General features: G+C 38.2%; 3 protein-coding genes across 3 annotated transcripts; 2 read left to right on the top strand and 1 right to left on the bottom strand.

Moving 5' to 3' along the window:
- The first annotated feature begins 5,703 nt into the window (after nucleotides 1-5,703).
- On the top strand, nucleotides 5,704-7,276 carry LOC113763081 (beta-D-glucosyl crocetin beta-1,6-glucosyltransferase-like). The gene has a single exon (XM_027306782.1). It carries the CDS (start codon nucleotides 5,811-5,813, stop codon nucleotides 7,188-7,190), a length of 1,380 nt encoding a protein of 459 aa, XP_027162583.1. The 5' UTR covers nucleotides 5,704-5,810; the 3' UTR covers nucleotides 7,191-7,276.
- A 4,015-nt stretch (nucleotides 7,277-11,291) lies between these two features.
- On the top strand, nucleotides 11,292-12,671 carry LOC113755963 (beta-D-glucosyl crocetin beta-1,6-glucosyltransferase-like). The gene has a single exon (XM_027299797.1). It carries the CDS (start codon nucleotides 11,292-11,294, stop codon nucleotides 12,669-12,671), a length of 1,380 nt encoding a protein of 459 aa, XP_027155598.1.
- Nucleotides 12,672-13,563: 892 nt separating this feature from the next.
- On the bottom strand, nucleotides 13,564-14,288 carry LOC113755951 (beta-D-glucosyl crocetin beta-1,6-glucosyltransferase-like). Its single transcript, XM_027299789.1, has 3 exons — nucleotides 14,129-14,288; nucleotides 13,981-14,082; nucleotides 13,564-13,925 (listed from the first exon to the last, which is right to left on the bottom strand). Exons 1-3 carry the CDS (start codon nucleotides 14,286-14,288, stop codon nucleotides 13,564-13,566), a joined length of 624 nt encoding a protein of 207 aa, XP_027155590.1.
- Between the last annotated feature and the right edge of the window lie 3,107 nt (nucleotides 14,289-17,395).

Raw genomic sequence — 17,395 nt, 5'->3', positions numbered from 1 at the left:
CATTTCATGCACTCCTGTTTTCCCCCTTTTCTTTGTCAAGCTTTGATTCTCCTTCAAACCCAAAAAAAAAAAAAAGGGAAAAATGTGAGGATCATGGGCATACACAATGTCTTAATCCATGACTTGGTACTTCTATTGCCTGTTTTAGCGTCCGTAGTTCTTGACTCATTCGACGTCTCTTATGATTTGTCAACATTCACCTCTGCATGACCGGTGGCAGGAAATCGTGAGGCTTTACATAAGCAAGTCTAGTTACAGTTTAAAATTAATGGCTCAAGATGGCCGTGCTAGCTAATGTGGTACATAAATAAAAAATAGGGTCCATCTCATGTTAAGATATATTTTATGTGTCATATTTTTTAAAATGTAAGATTAATTAGAGAAAGTAAATAAATATAAGAGAGGGTAATAATTATAGTATATGTAATTATGTGACTTGTAGATGTGTTAACAAGTATCCAACTAAATGAATTGAATAACCCAAAAAAAAAATGAATTAAGTATAATGAATCGAATAACTCAAATAGCAAGCTTGAGCTACTATGGCACAGATGCAGGCAATCCATTGAACTCTGCAGTTGTGAGGCCCTTCATCCATGTAAGAAAGATACATCAGTTTTTGGGTAAAGTGCAAAAAAATCCCCTATGATTAAGCTAATCTACGAAAAAGTATCTTATAGTTTCAAATCATATATTTCGATTTCTCACGGTTTGAACTAATTTGAAGCCGCAATAAAAATCATCAAAACTAACGAAAACATATGAAATAACACAATTACCCTAATATATATAAGCAATAAAAAACCTTCTAACAACCATCCTATTAAGCAAACTTACGGAAAAATTCCCTGTAGTTAAGCCAACACATGGAAAAGCCCCCTATGGTTATATGTTACTTTTATTTATTTATTTTGTGCATAGGAATAAGGTAAGTTATATTTGAAAGTATTTATTTATTTATTTTATGTATAGAAATAAGGTGACATTTATTTGGAAATTTTTATTTATTTATTTTATGTATAGAAATAAGATGAGTTGTATTTGAGAGTTTTGGGTTTTTTTTTTTAAAAAAATTTATGAGTTCTAAGGGGTTTAATAGGTATATCAGCTAAAAATTTGAATTAAAAAATTAGTTTCCATGTCAAGCAACCTCAAACTTGTTCATTTAAATGATTTCTGTTGATTTCACATTAGTTCTAACCATGAGCTACTGGATTACATGATTTGAAATTATAAAGGACTTTTTCTATAGGTTTGCTTAGTCACATGAGGTTTTTCTGTATTATAACTCTAAAGGTGTAATAGGTATATCAACTAAAAATTTATTTGTTTGTAGTACAAATATTCATAAAAGAACCGCGTGTATTTCAAACCCATTAATTCAAACGATTTTTATTGCATTTCTAAATTAGTTCAAACCATGAGGTACTGGAGTGTATGTTTTGAAATTATAGGAGATTTTTCTGTATATTCACTTAACCTCAAGAGATTTTTCTATATTTTACCCCAGTTTTTTTGTAGTTGAGAAAGTCACAAGTAGGGTGCAAGAGAATCAAGCTCCTCGACTTGAACTCACAAGTAGTTGGATCAACTACTGGACTCGAGTTTGTTGTTGATCAAACTTGAGTCGAGTTTGAACTACTCATTTATGTATTCGAGTCGAGCTCATGCAGAAAAATAGGAATTCAATTGCTCGATGTGCTCAATCGAGCATTGCCTTCTTGCCATGTATATATAGGTATCAGCTTTGTTGAGAATTACATGAAGATGTCGTTCGTGATAAGCTAATAAGTATTGGACAATAAGTCTTTTTGGTGCCTAAAAAATTAATAACCCAACAAATTAAACACACTCTTCTCTCCATCGTTCTAGTCGATCCCACAACATTTGGTACCTCTCATCTTACTTTAGAAATCCTCTCTTTCTCCCTCTAAAAATTTCTAGATCATCACACCTCACAGAAGCCACCATTGATTCAATCATCCTTTTCAAGTCGTTTTGTGGATTTAGAAGATTGGGCTCGACAAAAAATTGGGGAATTAAAGATTGCAGGTTTAATTACATGAATTATACACTTCAAACATTGAATTTCTGGAATGGAACTTCATAATTTTTGTGAAATTTTGCTGTTATGGTGGTTGTTTTAGCCTAATTGATCCCACAATTGCAATCCTAAAAACCTATTACTTAGGCCAATTGATGGTAAACTCGATTTTGCTTCAGTCGTGCAGCGGTTGAATTAAAGTATTGGTATTCGTTCTTTGTTTAGACAAGGAAATGTCATTTATTTAAATATTGTTAAATTATTTGGATATAGAGACATATAAATAAAGTGTACATTACTACTTTAGATTTTGTTGAAGGGTAGTGAAGGTAATTTTACGGAGACAAACCTACAATTTTATATGCATATATGGAGATTTTGGTTGGGGCAATTCTCTAATACTCAAATTTTGTTGAAGGATAGTAAGAGCAATTTTATTTAAGTATAGGGACAAAATTATAATTTTACATATAGACACGGAGATTTTACTGCCCCTACCTTGCCTTCGTCTACATAAGCCATTGTGGTTGGAGAATTCATTGCTGGAGAGTACAGGGTTTGGTGTTCCAATAGTTCCCAGGTCTATTTATTACGAAGAAGCTATCAGTGCTCGGTTGATGGTGGAAACTGGAGTAGCTGCAGAAGTTATGAGAGATGAAAATCAAAATTTTAAAAGCGAAGGATAGCAAAAGTGATTGAAAAAAAAAAGTGATAATGAGGAGTGTAGGTGAAAGAATGAGGCTGAAAGCAAAAGATAAGTAAGAAGATGAGATTGAGCGAAAAGGAAGACCTGGATGCAGACACCAGCGTGCTAGCTCAACTTTGCGAGAAAAGTTAAACTAATGGTTACTGCAATACAATAGATTTTGCAATAAAAGAGGACGTCAATTTCACCACGAATATTCATATGATATTGCACTTATAATGCTGAAACTCTATAAGCAGAAAATCAACCGCAGTTATATATAAGATGTATATACTTTTGATGAATTTAAACCACCCCCGCAAATTGCACAAATGTACCAAAATGGAGTACTAGTAAGTAATTCACAACTGAATAAGAACCATGTCTATGTTGCAACTACTTTCCCTACCATAATAGGCCATTTTAAGACTTTAAACAGTACTGCCATATTTACCCAGGCCAATATTATGCTTTAACGAGACTAATACAGACCGATTCCCACCTATCCTGCTCAGTGGCCGCACAAATTTAAACCACAAGCAGCAGGTAACAGAATTCGGCACAAGTTGATTAATTTGATGAATTTTCTTCCCTTCATCAATTTTTGCATTCAATCTTTGTGCTCTGATTGTGGAAAGCATCCCTATTTAATCAGCCCAAAGACAGCTCATTTTTCTCCATATAGACAAAAAGGGAACTAATTAAGCCAAATTACAGAGACAAGAATCTTTCCATGCAAACTACGGCCATGCAATTGCAAGCTAGTAGTACAGAAAAAGTCAGTAGCACTTCTCAAAGGGTTCTCATGTTACCGTTTTTGGCGCATGGTCACATATCTCCATTCCTGGAGTGGAGCTAGCCAGGAAACTCACCGACAGAGGAATTCACATCTATCTTTGTTCTACAGCCATCAATTTAAGTTCCATTTCCTTCCAAGGAAATCAAGGGCAACTACTCTCAATCCATTCGACTCTTGGTGTTTCATCTTCCAGAATTGCGTGAACTTCCTCCTCACTCCCACACAACCAATGGCGTCGCAGCTCATCTCCAACCAGTCCTCTTCGAAGCCAGCCCTGAAATTGTCCAACTCTCAAATACACAACATCATAAACTCTCTGAAGCCAGACTTGGTGATCTACGATACAATTCTATCTTGGCTTTCAGTAACTCCTTTAAGCACCTTCCATCGGTTTGGTTCCAAATTACGAGCGCAGCCTTCTTGTCATACACACTTCATTTGTTAGTCAACTCCAGCTCAGAATATCCCTTTCCAGCCCCTTAATAGCGATGCCTATGAATTTGGAACAGCCCCTTAATGGAAGGGTGTTGGTGGAAAATGGTGTGGCTGTGGAAGTCATGAGAGATGACAATGGTAGACTTAAGGGGGAAGAGTTAGCAAAAATGATCAACCATGTGGTAATTGGGGGTGCAGGGGAAACCATGAGGCCATGGTTCGAAGTCTCGGCCGAGTTGTCACCGTTTCGGTCCCTACCGATACGATACTGTGACGAAATGATACCGAAATACTTGACTTGCCGAGAAATCGGCCGAGTCGTCACCGCGACGGATTGACTTGGCCGAGTCACTCCGAGTTATCCCGAGTCAAGACGAGAAATCAACCGAGTCACACCGCGACGGATTGACTTGGCCGTTTCTTTTGCTATTTTTTAATTATTTTTATTTAGCATACTTTTTTATATTATTAACAATTTTTAGAATATTAAATACTTTAAAATTTGCTTTTACCGAAACCGCGACCGATATGTCGAGACCGATGTGGAACGTTCCGGGCTGCAATCGCGATCGTGACTGCGACTGCGACCGCGACCGCGACTTTGAACTATGCATGAGGCAGAAAACAAAAGATTTGAGGAAGAAGATCAAATCAAGTGAAGAAGACAATCTGGATGAACTTTTAACATTGATCGCCCAACTTTCTGAAAAAAACTCAGGTCAAGATCCCAATATTGCAGGAGGACTTGGGACTTAAAACTGGACTTCTCCGAATGCGTTCCTCAGCTGGTGTTCAGGGGTTTATTGAGTAATCGAGATATGTGGTATGCGCTAAAATAAATGAGGGTTTAGAGATATTGATAGTGTCTCTACTACTCTAATAATGTAATCTTTCAATCCAATGAATCAGCATATAATTCCGAGCTTAGACAGGAAAGGCAATGAAATATTGTAGTGTTGTGAAGATTCAAATTACTAACGTGTAATAATCGTAAGAGCAAAAGAAAATTGCAGCATTCAATTGAAGAGAAAAACCATATACTAATTGGTTTAGAAGGGACGGAATACAATTGGTATTATTGGATATGGTTTGCTAATTGTGACACTTTTTATTTGGGATTATAAGAAAGTCTCAAGACAATGAGCAAAACAGCAGTCAGCAGTCCCCTGGCTGTTATGTGCCGGTCGGTATTTCCATCAAACAACAAAATCAGACGGCATGGTTGAATGAATTCCTGGTACCAATCATTGTTTCCAGTCGTTTCGTGGAAAACTAGACCCTGCACCGTGATTCCGGCAACTCCCACGTACCCAACTGGACCAATGTGCTTTTTTTGTCTTCCATATAGTACTATAAAATATTGATAGGGTGCCCATGTTTATGGTTTTTCGTCTATGAATTTGTTTGTAATCTACTCATACAGTCCAAATTAATGAAATTCTTAGGAAAAATCTCCACATGGCCTTTTCAGTTGCAAAAGAACAGTTTTCTTTGCTATACGCCAGGAGTCCACGTAAACTGCAAGTCCCAAATATACAGGGCAAAGGTGATTAATTTTGTTCAAATCTCATTTCGTCCTGGTGTAGGTGGATTTATTCATAATTTGTTAATTCTTGCTGCCGACCAATGGATCTTTCAATTAGCAAGGTCCAAGGTCAAGCATATGAGTATTTGACAGATAACAGCAAACTCGGTTAGAAAATTCAGAGCCCCGTCTTTCTAGATATCATTTAAAATTCCCTTTCAAGACTAAAACCTTTGCCCATCCCCCACTTCCAATTTTCCCCTCCCAAAAACCAAAGCACTCAACGCCAAGACACAAAGCACTTAAAGAAAACAGAGGATTTATGGGCACAGAACCAGTTGCTGTTACTTCTCAGGTCAAGGTTCTCATGTTTCCATGGCTGGCTTATGGCCATATATCTCCCAGCCTGGAACTAGCCAAGAGGCTAACGGATAGAGGATTTGCCATATACATCTGTTCAACTCCTATCAATCTTGGATTCATCAAGCAAAAGATCACCGGAAAATACTCTGCGACTATTAAACCAGTGGAACTTCATCTTCCAGACACTCCTGAACTCCCTTCTCACTACCACACCACCAATGGTCTCCCACCCCATCTCATGTCCACCCTGAAAAGAGCCCTGAACAGAGCCAAACCGGAACTGTCCAGTATCTTGAAGACTCTGAAGCCTGATTTGGTGATCTACGATGTCACCCAGACGTGGACCGGTGCATTGACTGCAGCCCATAACATTCCAGCAGTTAAATTTTTAACTTCAACTGTGTCCATGATGGCATACTTCTCCCATTCGTTTATGAAACCGGACCTTGAATTCCCTTTTCCAGCCATCTATCTGTCCGATCCCGAGTGGACCAAGTTTCGGATAACAGCCCAAGCGGCAAGAGCTGACTATGAAGAAAGTGATCCTGCGGCGGAAAGGCCAAACCGGGAGTGTGACCGCATCATCCTCACGAAAAGCTCGAGAGCAATAGAAGGGAAATATATAGACTATCTGTTTGATCTTACGAAGCTGAAGATGTTGCCTGTAGGTACCCTATTAGAAGAACCTATTAAGGATGATCAAGGCGATAACAACGACGAGTTAATCCAATGGCTTGGGACAAAGAGCGAGCGGTCCACTGTTTTTGTTTCGTTTGGGACCGAGTATTTCTTGACTAAAGAAGAGATGGAAGAGATAGCATACGGGTTGGAGCTTAGCGATGTCAATTTCATATGGGTTGTAAGATTTCCTCTGGGTCACAAAACAGGGCCTGAAGAGGCTCTTCCTGAGGGGTTCTTGGAGAGGGTGGGAGATAGGGGAAGAATTGTGGAAGGATGGGCACCACAGGCAAAAGTATTGGCACATCCAGGTACAGCAGGTTTTGTTTGTCACTGTGGTTGGAATTCGGTTGTGGAAAGTATAGAGTTTGGTGTTCCAATTATAGCCATGCCCGTACAGCTTGACCAGCCACTCAATGCCAGGTTGGTGGTGGAAATTGGTGCAGGCATGGAAGTTGTGAGAGATGAGAATGGCAAGTTTGATAGAAAGGAGATAGCAAGAGTAATCAAAGATGTGGTGGCGGAGAAGATGGGTGAAAATGTGAGAGGGAAAATGCGGGACGTGAGCCAGAAAATAAAATTGAAGGAGAAACAGGAGTTGGATGAAGTTGCGGAATTGCTAACTCAGCTTGTGAAGGAAAATAGTCAGTCTTCGAATTAATTTTACTAGTACTTTTCTGGAAATATTTGAACTGCTCTATGACTTCCAAAATATGAAATAAAATACTGCTCTATGGAATTTTTAGAGTTTGTTCCTTTCTCTCCCTTTTCATCTTTCATTTTTCTTGGGGCGTGGGTTAATTTTAAAGTTGGGAATTGTAACCATCGATCATTTACTAACTCTGGGAAGTAATAGTACTACATTTGTTTGCTAGCCCATACAGTTTCATCTTTTGTGACAAATGCACGTGATTGGCTTCAAATTCTTGTACTATAGCTACTGCGTCTCTGGTTATTAATTTGAGTTCTACTGATCTCAATATTTTAGTGATACTCTATATTCAAAGCGCGGAACATCAACTCTCTCGCACCTCCCAGGACAAGAAAAATGACAAATCCTTTTTTTCCTTTTTGTTTCGTCTTAAAAAAAAAAAAAAAAGTTTTAGAGTAACTTAATTGGAAGTTGTTGATAGGAAGTGGGTACTAAGGGTAGATATGGCATTCGGTCTCCGAAAGCTCCCACTAAGAGGAGACTTCATCCAAGTGACATCCACGTTATTACATTTGTTTTTCGGTCAATCGATCAAATCCTACTCCTATTCCTATTTTAATTTACGTTCAAAAGGATTCAACTAAGTCAATGGGATTAGAAGAGTAAACTAACACTACCTCTAAACTAAATGAGTGCACTACTGCATAGGTTTAGAGATTTGAACTCTTAATTTTTAGTCAGACCTATGCCTTATACCTGACATTGACATTATTACAAGGAAAAGAAGATATGCCATTATTCTACTTTCCTTTCTTCCCAAAAAACATATACTATCTTTGAAACACTTAGTGATGACATGGTGTCACGAAGAGTGGAGAAAAAACGCCATTCCACTAGTGTAGTTTCAAATGTTTATGAAATTTTCAAAAGAAAAGTATGACATAATAAAGCACGAGAAGAAAGTAGTACTTTGAAGAAATCGGTCCAAAATGTGCACCTTCTATTTTCCCTATTTCTGCTTGCCATAAATTTGAATAGTCTTTTTGCCAAATTCTTGATTGTACCAGTATACGGGGCTTATAGAATTTGCCGACGGTCTTCGTCTAGGAAATTCCACCTTCATCTGAAAAGTGAAAACTCCAGCGTAGATGTCGTCCTAATCTGTCGCCTTCACCCAGAAACGTATGCGGCCGCAATTTGCGACTCTTCCTTTTACCTGGACGTTGTGGACTCGATTCCGTTATTTGTCCATTCCGTTTATTATAAGAAAAATGCGTTGTTTAGTCCCTGCATGATTTTTCTCCTCAAAGTCTTGACAATAGTAAATATGGATCTCAATGTTTAGTCACTAAAGTTTTGATAAGAACAAATTTGATCCAATTTAAAACAGATTCAGGACATTTGGAGAATTTTTTTCAGTTACCGATAGAATTTAGCAACGTCTAGTCATGTATGTGTCCACTAAATTAAAGTTTCAAAATAAAAATGTAAAATAGTAACTAATTTTAAATAACAAATTTAAGAACTAATAACTCACTTGCTAACTAATTGATCAGTAAAAAAAAAAAAAGGAAAATTTTAAACTAAAACTCCTAGAACTAGTCGAAGCATCAATTCATCGACAAACTAGAACTCTCAATCTATTAAATTGGTGGAATTCATCACCGAAACTTGGCTGAATTGCCACCTTACCAATCACACACAACCTTTTTACTACGTCATCTCTTTTTTTTTTGGTATAATCCACAGGTGTCCGCATCCGTTTTACGGTCTGCGACTAATCCTGTTCGAGCCGGGTCAGGTCCCATAGGGGATAACTCTCCCAACGTCATTTTTTCCATTCCTATGGGTTTCGAACCCGACTACGTCATCTCTTTTACTATCCTCATGAAGGCCCTTAAATTGTCCCAACCTCAAATGGACAGCGTTATATATACAGGCTCTAAAGCCTGATTTGGTGATGTGCAATTTTGCGTTAACTACTATCGGAATAATACCTTCTCCCAACATTCCATCGGTTAAATTTTAGCATTTTCAATGCAAGTCTTATCATAAATTCTGTCCCATATCCATATATATATATATATATATATGTATGTATATCTCTGGATCATTTCGCTACTTCTATCAACTACCCCAAAAAAAAAATGCACGTTCAACTGTTTTTGTTTCTTTTGGCAGTGAATGTGTTTTGCATAAGGAAGAGATCAAGAGATTGCTTAATTAGGATTGGAGCTTAGTAATGCTAACTTTATTTGGGTCCTAAAGTTTCCAAAAGGATAGGAACTATCAAGTGGAATTAATATGATTTTACCTGAGGGATTGATTTCTTGAGAGAGGGAGAATTGTTCAAGGATCCGATGCTAGGTTGATGGTGGATACTGGAGTTGCTGCAGAAGTTACTCATGAGAGATGAAAAATCAAAATTTCAAAGGGCCAGAGATGGCAGAAGTGATTAAGAAAGATGCGGTATTTCGCGAGATGCAAGGAAAGGAACGAGGCAGAAAACCAAAGATATGAATAAGAATATGAAAAGAATGGCAGCTAGCTAGCTCTACTTTCTCAGGATAAGTGACGAGAATCTGAAGAGATCCAAGGACAATTCAGAGGGGATTTTTAGAATGTAGGCAAGGAGATTTGATCCCTTGACCTACACCCAAGTAGAATTTTAAAACTCTTTTGGTGACCAACTATTAAAAAGAAAAAGTAGTTGGTTACCAATAGTACTTGCAACAGCATAGTTTTTAAGATTTCCAAAGTTGACAGTTCCAAAAGTGCAAGATTTGATTAATCAATGCACATCAATATCCTGTAACAGAAATTAAGTTTCCTAAATACTCTGTAAGATTTCATCTATTTTCCGTAAGATTGCCCTAACTTTTTAGAGAACCAATAGACGCTGTAGCTGTTACAATTTTGCAAGTCTGCTTCACAAATTCAATGCATGCTTCTTCATTCATAATCAAGATAGCTGCCTCTACATTCATAAATGAAATGTAAGTCTTCTAGAAAGCTCCCAAACTTGAGGAAGTTTTTTTTTTTTTTTTTTTTTCTATTTCATAAGAATTATATTTTGTATTTGAAATGATTTATTGGGATATATCATTATTACTTCCTCTCCTAAACTAAACATGGCTACTTAAAAACATGTCCTCTATTAAGCTCCAAAAGAAAAAAAAAGCAAAAGGGCTTACTGTTCTATATATTAAAAGGGCTGATCTCCAAATTAATGACAATAGTCACGGCAAATTTTATCAGGATATGAACCAAAAACTGGACAAGTTTAGTAGTTAGTTTTTAACCAATAAAATATCATCAATTGGACAAATAAGAACTCCATATATATATATATATGTATATATATATATTCCCACTCCTCCCCACGCTCCTTCCCTTGCCACTGAAGTATTTTTATTAGTCAATGACGATCGATCTTGTTAAATAATAATTGATTCCGGACAAAACTCTTTTTTCACAACACCGATTTGTACGACAAACGTACTTGGTTATTATTGGTTGTGCTAATCAAATTTTTAACACAGTTTTTGCCTTTTTTACCCTACAAAGAAACCCTAACTTTCATGCCACGTGTAACATATTGAAAATTACCATTAGCAAAAAGATTCCAACGTCTGTATAACTACCAAGAATCAAAATGGAAAATAAAATCAATGCAACCGAAAAGATTGGCGCTTCCATGCACGTTCCAAAGATCTTCAATGGTAATTTCTTCTTTCGAAAGAAAACAGCCTCTAGTCTCTCTTCCATCTCAGTAACGGCCTCTTCAAAACCTTCTTCAATTTCAGCATATGTTTGCACAAATAGGGGGAGAATTTAGTATCTATCGCGTGGAAGGAAACTTGACATATTCATGACTGTATTGCCATTAACATTCTGATTCTGAAAATTACACAAAATATTTCTATTCCTATAATTAAAAATCTACCATCAATGAAGAAACTTCCATTTATGCAATGCCCAAAGCCTTGATAAATATGTCCCTTCCCTCTCCTTCGAAGCACCGAAATTACTTTCTCCACTGCAGCAAGAAAACCCTCGGGAAGAAATCAACTAAGCTTCTCCTGTTATTGTTCTACAGCTAGCCGAATCATGGAATATCACCAAGACTCCTTCAGTGTTCTCATGTTCCCATGGTTGGCACATGGACACATCTCCCCTTTCCTAGAACTAGCCAAAAAGCTTAGCCAGAGAAACTTCAAGGTTTACTTGTGCTCTACGCCAGCATGCCTGGTTTCAATCAAGCCAAAACTTGCTGAAAATTTTTCTGCGTCAATTCAACTAGTAGAACTCCATCTTCCAACTTTGCCAGGCCTTCCTCCTGAGTACCACACAACCAATGGTCTTCCAAGCCATCTCATGGCCACTCTAAAACAGGCCTTTGACATGGCAAGTCCTAACTTCATCAAGATTTTGGAAACCATAGAGCCTGATTTGCTCGTATATGATATGCTCCAGCCATGGGCACCAACGGCTGCATCAGCCCTTAATATCCCTGCTGTTGAGTTCATTAGCAGTAGTACAACGATGACTTCCTTCATGTTGCATGTCCTCAAGAACAATCCAGGTACCAAGTTTCCCTTCTCGAATATTTTCCACGGAGATCTTGAGGCTATTCTTGCCAACAAGTTGCACGATGATGTCAAATTTCGTTCTAAAGAGATAAATCGTGTTGTCCAAAGCCTCCAACTCTCTTCCAAAATTATTTTGATCAAGAGTTTCAAGGAGATTGAGGGTAAATATATTGATTATCTTTCCCTGTTATCTGGCAAGAAAGTAGTACCGGTTGGTCCACTTGTTCAGGACCCTAGTAGTACCCATGGTAATAGTGATGATAATTTGGAGATCATGGAATGGCTTGACAAAAAAGAAAAGAAATCAACAGTTTTTGTTTGCTTTGGAACTGAGTATTTTCTGTCCAAGGAAGACAGGGAAGAAATAGCTCACGGGCTCGAGCTTAGCAACGTTAACTTTATATGGGCTATTAGGTATCCAAAAGGAGAGAATCTTCAACTTGAGGAAGCGTTGCCAAAAGGGTTTCTGGCCAGGGTAGGAGAGAGGGGAATGGTTGTGGATGGATGGGTACCACAGGCAAAAATTTTGGGCCATTCTAGTGTTGGTGGATTTGTGAGCCATTGTGGGTGGAATTCAGTCATGGAGAGTATGAAATCTGGCGTCCCAATTGTAGCCATTCCCATGCACCTCGACCAACCAGTCAATGCTAGGCTGATCGAAGAGGTTGGCGCTGGTGTGGAGGTTCTGAGAGAGGATGATGGAACTCTTGGGCGAGAGAAAGTTGCTGCAGTCATCAAACAAGTGATGCATGAAGGAATTGGCCAACTTGTAAGGGAACGCGCTCGAAGTCTGTCAAACAAGATTGAAGTGAAAGGAGACGAAGAGATTGATGTAGTGGTGGATGAATTGGTCCAGCTTTGTCTCGAGAAAAAGATGAAGGACGTAAAAAACTTCTGATTGATCGAGAGTTTATTCGTTTTGGTTGTTATGGGGGCCTTGTAGTAGTATATATGAGGTTCCCAAGTTTTGCTTTCAAGAAGTTTTTAGTGGCTAATTTGAGATATTAGTTGATGGATTATTACTCAAAAGTTTTACTAGTATTTCCGTAATAGTATAAATAACTAGTTAATTTCCCCTTCTTGAATCACTACTGTCTTTCCCTCCTCTAAAAATTTGATCATATTTTCCTCTGCGCTGAATCTCAAAATTAGAATTGAAATTGGAACTATTACCACAATTTCCATCTCTAACAGAAATTTGAGATACGAACTGAGTACAAAATGCAATGCTAGACTATCTAATTATAAATAATTAAGTCAGTCTCTAACTAAAATTTCCTAGTCATTACTTTAATATGATACTGCAATTTTTCTTAGGCTGGTGCATACTGGCTGCTAGATTTTTGAGCCATCTTACACGGATTGAGATCAACTGGGAAGTCTGGAAGCCAAGTTTAAGTTACCAGGCTTCTTTATTTCTTTCATTTATTGCAAGCCTTCGCCAACTCCTCTACAACCCCATCAATTTCTTCCTCACCTTTGCTTCTTATTTTCTGACTCAGTGATCTTGCTTTCCTCCTCAGAGTTTCTCCAGTTTCCTCTCCCATGACATGTTTAATTGCTTCTGCCAACTTTTCTCTTTGAATTCTGCCATACTCATCTTTCACAACCTCCAACCCTGCACCAACATTCTCCAACACTCTAGCATTTACAGGCTGATCATTTACCAATGGTACAGCTATAATTGGAACACCAGACTTCATAGCCTCCATCACAGAACTCCATCCACAATGACTAACAAAACCGCCAATATTTTCATGCTTTAAAATCTTTGCCTGAGGAGCCCATCCTCACACCACCATTCCGTTCTCTCCAACCCTTTCAAGAAAACCTTCAGGCAATACTTCTTCAACCCTTATTTCCTCTCCTTTTGGAAGCCTAACCACCCAAATAAAATTAACATCACTCGGCTCCAAACCAATGGCTACCTCTTCCATTCCCTCTTTGGACAAAAACAACTCACTTCCAAGACAAACAAAAACAGTCGAATATTTGTCTCTCTGATTGAGCCAATCTAAGGTACTACCAGTATTTGTATTGATCTCCTGATGGTCTTCAACAACAATATCTTCTACAAGCGATCCAACAGGTACAATCTTTTTCTCCAGTAAATCAGAAACAGAAAGATAATCAAAATACTTCCCTTCAAGTTCTTTAATTGTTGATCAAAATGATGTCACAAGACCTTTCCAAGCATTCAATCGGACGGTCTTTGTCTTTCTCCGGGTCCAAAGCTGATTCCATCAAATGAGCAATCTGGGATTTCTCATAATCATGAACATAAATTTCTGGCAAAGGGAAATATGCACCTGGATTTTTTTATTGCATGAAACATGGAAGAAGTCATTGCTCCACCTGTGCTTACGAACTCAACTGCTGGAATGTTATGCTGCAAAGCAGTTTCTGGAACCCATGGTTGGATGATATCATTTATGACTGAATCTGGCTTCAGTTGTTTGAGGTGGTTAGAGAAGTCCGGCTCTGCCATCTCAAAGGCCTTTTCCAATGTGGGCATGAGACGGGGAGGAAAGCTTTTGGTTGTGTAGTAATGGGGTGGAAGTTCGGGCAAGTTTGGGAGATGGAATTCTACCAGTTGCATAGATTGTGAAAATTTTTCACTTCCATCAACAGCAAGTTTTTTCTTGATGGAGCTCAAATTTGTCGGGTTGGAACAAAATTGGACACTAAAGTTTCTTTTTGCTAAGTTCGTCGCTAGCTCCAAGAAGGGAGATATGTGACCATGAGCTAGCCATGGAAACATCAGGATCTTGATATTTTTGTGATTCATATTCAATGATTCTCTTCTGTTTCAGTCGAGCACACAAGTAGAATTTTCCAACAAACTTAAGCTAATACTCTCTTCTTTGTCATAGTTTTTGGTTGTGCTATATGTAGTGGTAGGTTTTAGTCCTGTCCCCTTGCCCTTTGTAGGATTATTTTTTACTGGAACTGCAAATGGAGAAAATCTAACAGATTTACAGATTATTTTGATCGGCATAAACTAATGTGGCATCGTAACCTTGGCTCATGCGAGAAATTGCTGATGATGCTGCTGGTCAATGGCTTCCGAAAATTGCTTCAATTATAACGATTCATCAATGTGAGAGATGTGAGGTAAAAAAAACAATTCGTTGATTTTTGTTTATTTTTAGAGATGAATACTTGTGTAAATTGAGTTTTACAAGAGCTATACGCAAGTGCTGATACTGCAAAGAGAGAAAACGAAAGTTTGCACTATAAAATTTACATGTACTCTACGTACAAAAATCTACAAATTTTGGATTCAAGTATATATATATATAAAATTTTGATGCAATAGTGTACGTGGGAAGGTTAATCTACATTTGTGTATGCATACGCTCCAGAAAATTCTCATTTGTATGCTCTCAGTTATTCAAATGTTACGAGTATGTTGATATGAATTCGGATATGATCACCATTTAGAGTAGATAAAAAATCTGAGCTTCCATCTGAGAACTAGTTGGAAATCAGTGGAGTTGGCTAAGGCTTCCATTTCCCATCAATTGAAACTGAATCCAGCAGATAAAACCCTCGAAACAAAAATGGACTCGTAAATATTCTTGAAGAGAATCATAAATAGGTTGACGAATAATGAACTGAACTCTTGTACCATAGAAAAAGAAATATTTTTAGCTTTGTAATGAAAACCAATTAACCATATCCTATCAGTTTGGACTAGATATCCTAGCAAAATGTGAAAAATTTTGTCAAGAGCAGTCACCTAAAGATCTTCCCGATAAAAATGGAGTAGCAATTAAAGATTGCCATTAATACTAGCTTATCTTTAAGGCTATTAATGATGGATGCATAGGTTTAAAATACGTCAGCAGAAGAACTCCATCCCGATCCCTGGCCAGCTTCTCTTCTTCCACGTCTCAGCTTTGGAGTCAGCAGAAGGAATCCATCCCGATCCCTAGCCAGCTTCTCAATTTACCCCTCGCCAGGCCACCACGTTATCATGTTTTGCTATGTTCTATGCCACGTTTCCCTACATCGCTTGGATGCATGCAGAAAGAAAACAACAAAATAGAGTTCTACCTCTTGAATATGTTAATATAAAATCATATGCAAGCAGCCAATTCCATGCACATGTTTTCATAATTATATTCAAGCACCCCAGCATCGGGGGATTCGTGAGCCACTGCGGATGGAGCTCAGTAATGGAAGGCATCAAGTTCGGAGTTCCAATAGTAGCGGTGCCAATGCACCTTGACCATCCACTGAATGCTAGGCTGGTGGAGGAGATAGGCATAGGTGAAGAGGTTGTGAGAAACAAGCAAGGAATTCTTGAAAAGGAACAGGTGTCAAGCGTGATAAGGAAGGTGGTCGGCGAAAAGAGCACCACTGGTGAAAGATTCAGGCGAAAAGTATGAGAATTGAGTGAGAAAATGAGAGAAAAAGAAGAGGAAGAGATAGATGATGTGGTTGAAGAGATGGTAAAACCTTGCAGGAAGGTAGACAGGTATAACTCAGTAGATATGCTGTTCTAGCACTGGATCACATCCCCTTTACATGTGTGTTCAGATTCTCTTCTGGATGCCCTGGGCCGCTGGAATCGGGTCTTCGAAAATTCAACAGGTGGTGACAATGAATAACTCAATTCCCGATTGTCTTGTGGATAAATAAAACGAATAAAACTTGTCTGTGAATGCATCGAGTTCACTAGAAATGACACTAATTTGGAATACGAGGAACGCAGTCCTCGAGACTATCATCGAGCCGAAGTATAAGATCGCTTCTTTAAGTTGTGAAACAATCCATCGGAAACTGTTTATGCGAAGTTATTCAATAGTAAAGGCACAAAGCTCAGAGAAGCCATCTTTGACTACTGTTTATTGCTTTCTGCTATCTTGATTGCTCAGGTACTACACATGGTACCTTATGGACGAATATTCGACACGGGCATAGAGTAGCAGCAGAAATCCACAAGTTCCTCACTTCAATTTAAGAACGTAATAATCTTTCTATCAATGAAGGTACCCAAATTTAGGCGTCTTTATTACTTTTTAACTTCCTTGTGATTGCAAGCCATCAGGATAGTCTATCTTGCTGATTATACAAGCCAGAGCTAATATTAGTTGCTGAACTAAAAGATAGAAGTTAATAGGTTAATGTCTGTCCAGGATGTCACAGCTCTTCGTGGGGACTAAACTGCCAATATTCACAATTGCGAAAGTGAACGCGAAACAATTATTCTATGAAAAGTCGTACAAATGAAGACTGACAGCTACATTGCACCTGGGCACATCCAGATCTTCCAAGAGGCAACATGCTGTCAGCCTTCAAGTCTCCAACTTTAATCGTGCTAGTGAATCGCAAAACTGGAAGACAAATGCACGAGGGTTGAGTATGAATAGAAAGAAATTCTAAAGGCACACGAAACTGTACTATTCAACAAAAGCAGAAAATCACCAAGCAGCTGCAAGAGAATTGAGCAGTTCTGCCATTGGTTCTCTTCGTTCGGGACAAAAAGAAACTGGAGATGCTCAACTCCTTATAAGCCTCATTCAAACCTTTGAACTTTTCAACTTTCCTGCCCTGATATAAGGAAACCCTTAATCAGTACAGTTGAACAAGAAGATAGAAAAATTCATTCCACCC

The sequence above is a fragment of the Coffea eugenioides genome, chromosome 2 (genome assembly GCF_003713205.1).
Source record: "Coffea eugenioides isolate CCC68of chromosome 2, Ceug_1.0, whole genome shotgun sequence".
Taxonomy (NCBI): domain Eukaryota; kingdom Viridiplantae; phylum Streptophyta; class Magnoliopsida; order Gentianales; family Rubiaceae; genus Coffea; species Coffea eugenioides.
Note: the sequence above shows the minus strand (reverse complement) of the source record. Positions and strands in the feature narration are given on the sequence as shown.

What these genes read in the sequence shown, in the direction of transcription:
- LOC113755951 (XM_027299789.1), bottom strand. Translation starts at nt 14,288, where the DNA reads ATGCCCACATTGGAAAAGGCCTTTGAGATGGCAGAGCCGGACTTCTCT. An exon ending in AGTTGAGTTCGTAAGCACAG is followed by an intron (nt 14,083 to 14,128) that starts GTGGAGCAATGA and finishes AAAAAAATCCAG; the next exon opens with GTGCATATTTCCCTTTGCCA. An exon ending in CCCGGAGAAAGACAAAGACC is followed by an intron (nt 13,926 to 13,980) that starts GTCCGATTGAAT and finishes CAACAATTAAAG; the next exon opens with AACTTGAAGGGAAGTATTTT.
- LOC113763081 (XM_027306782.1), top strand. Translation starts at nt 5,811, where the DNA reads ATGGGCACAGAACCAGTTGCTGTTACTTCTCAGGTCAAGGTTCTCATG.
- LOC113755963 (XM_027299797.1), top strand. Translation starts at nt 11,292, where the DNA reads ATGGAATATCACCAAGACTCCTTCAGTGTTCTCATGTTCCCATGGTTG.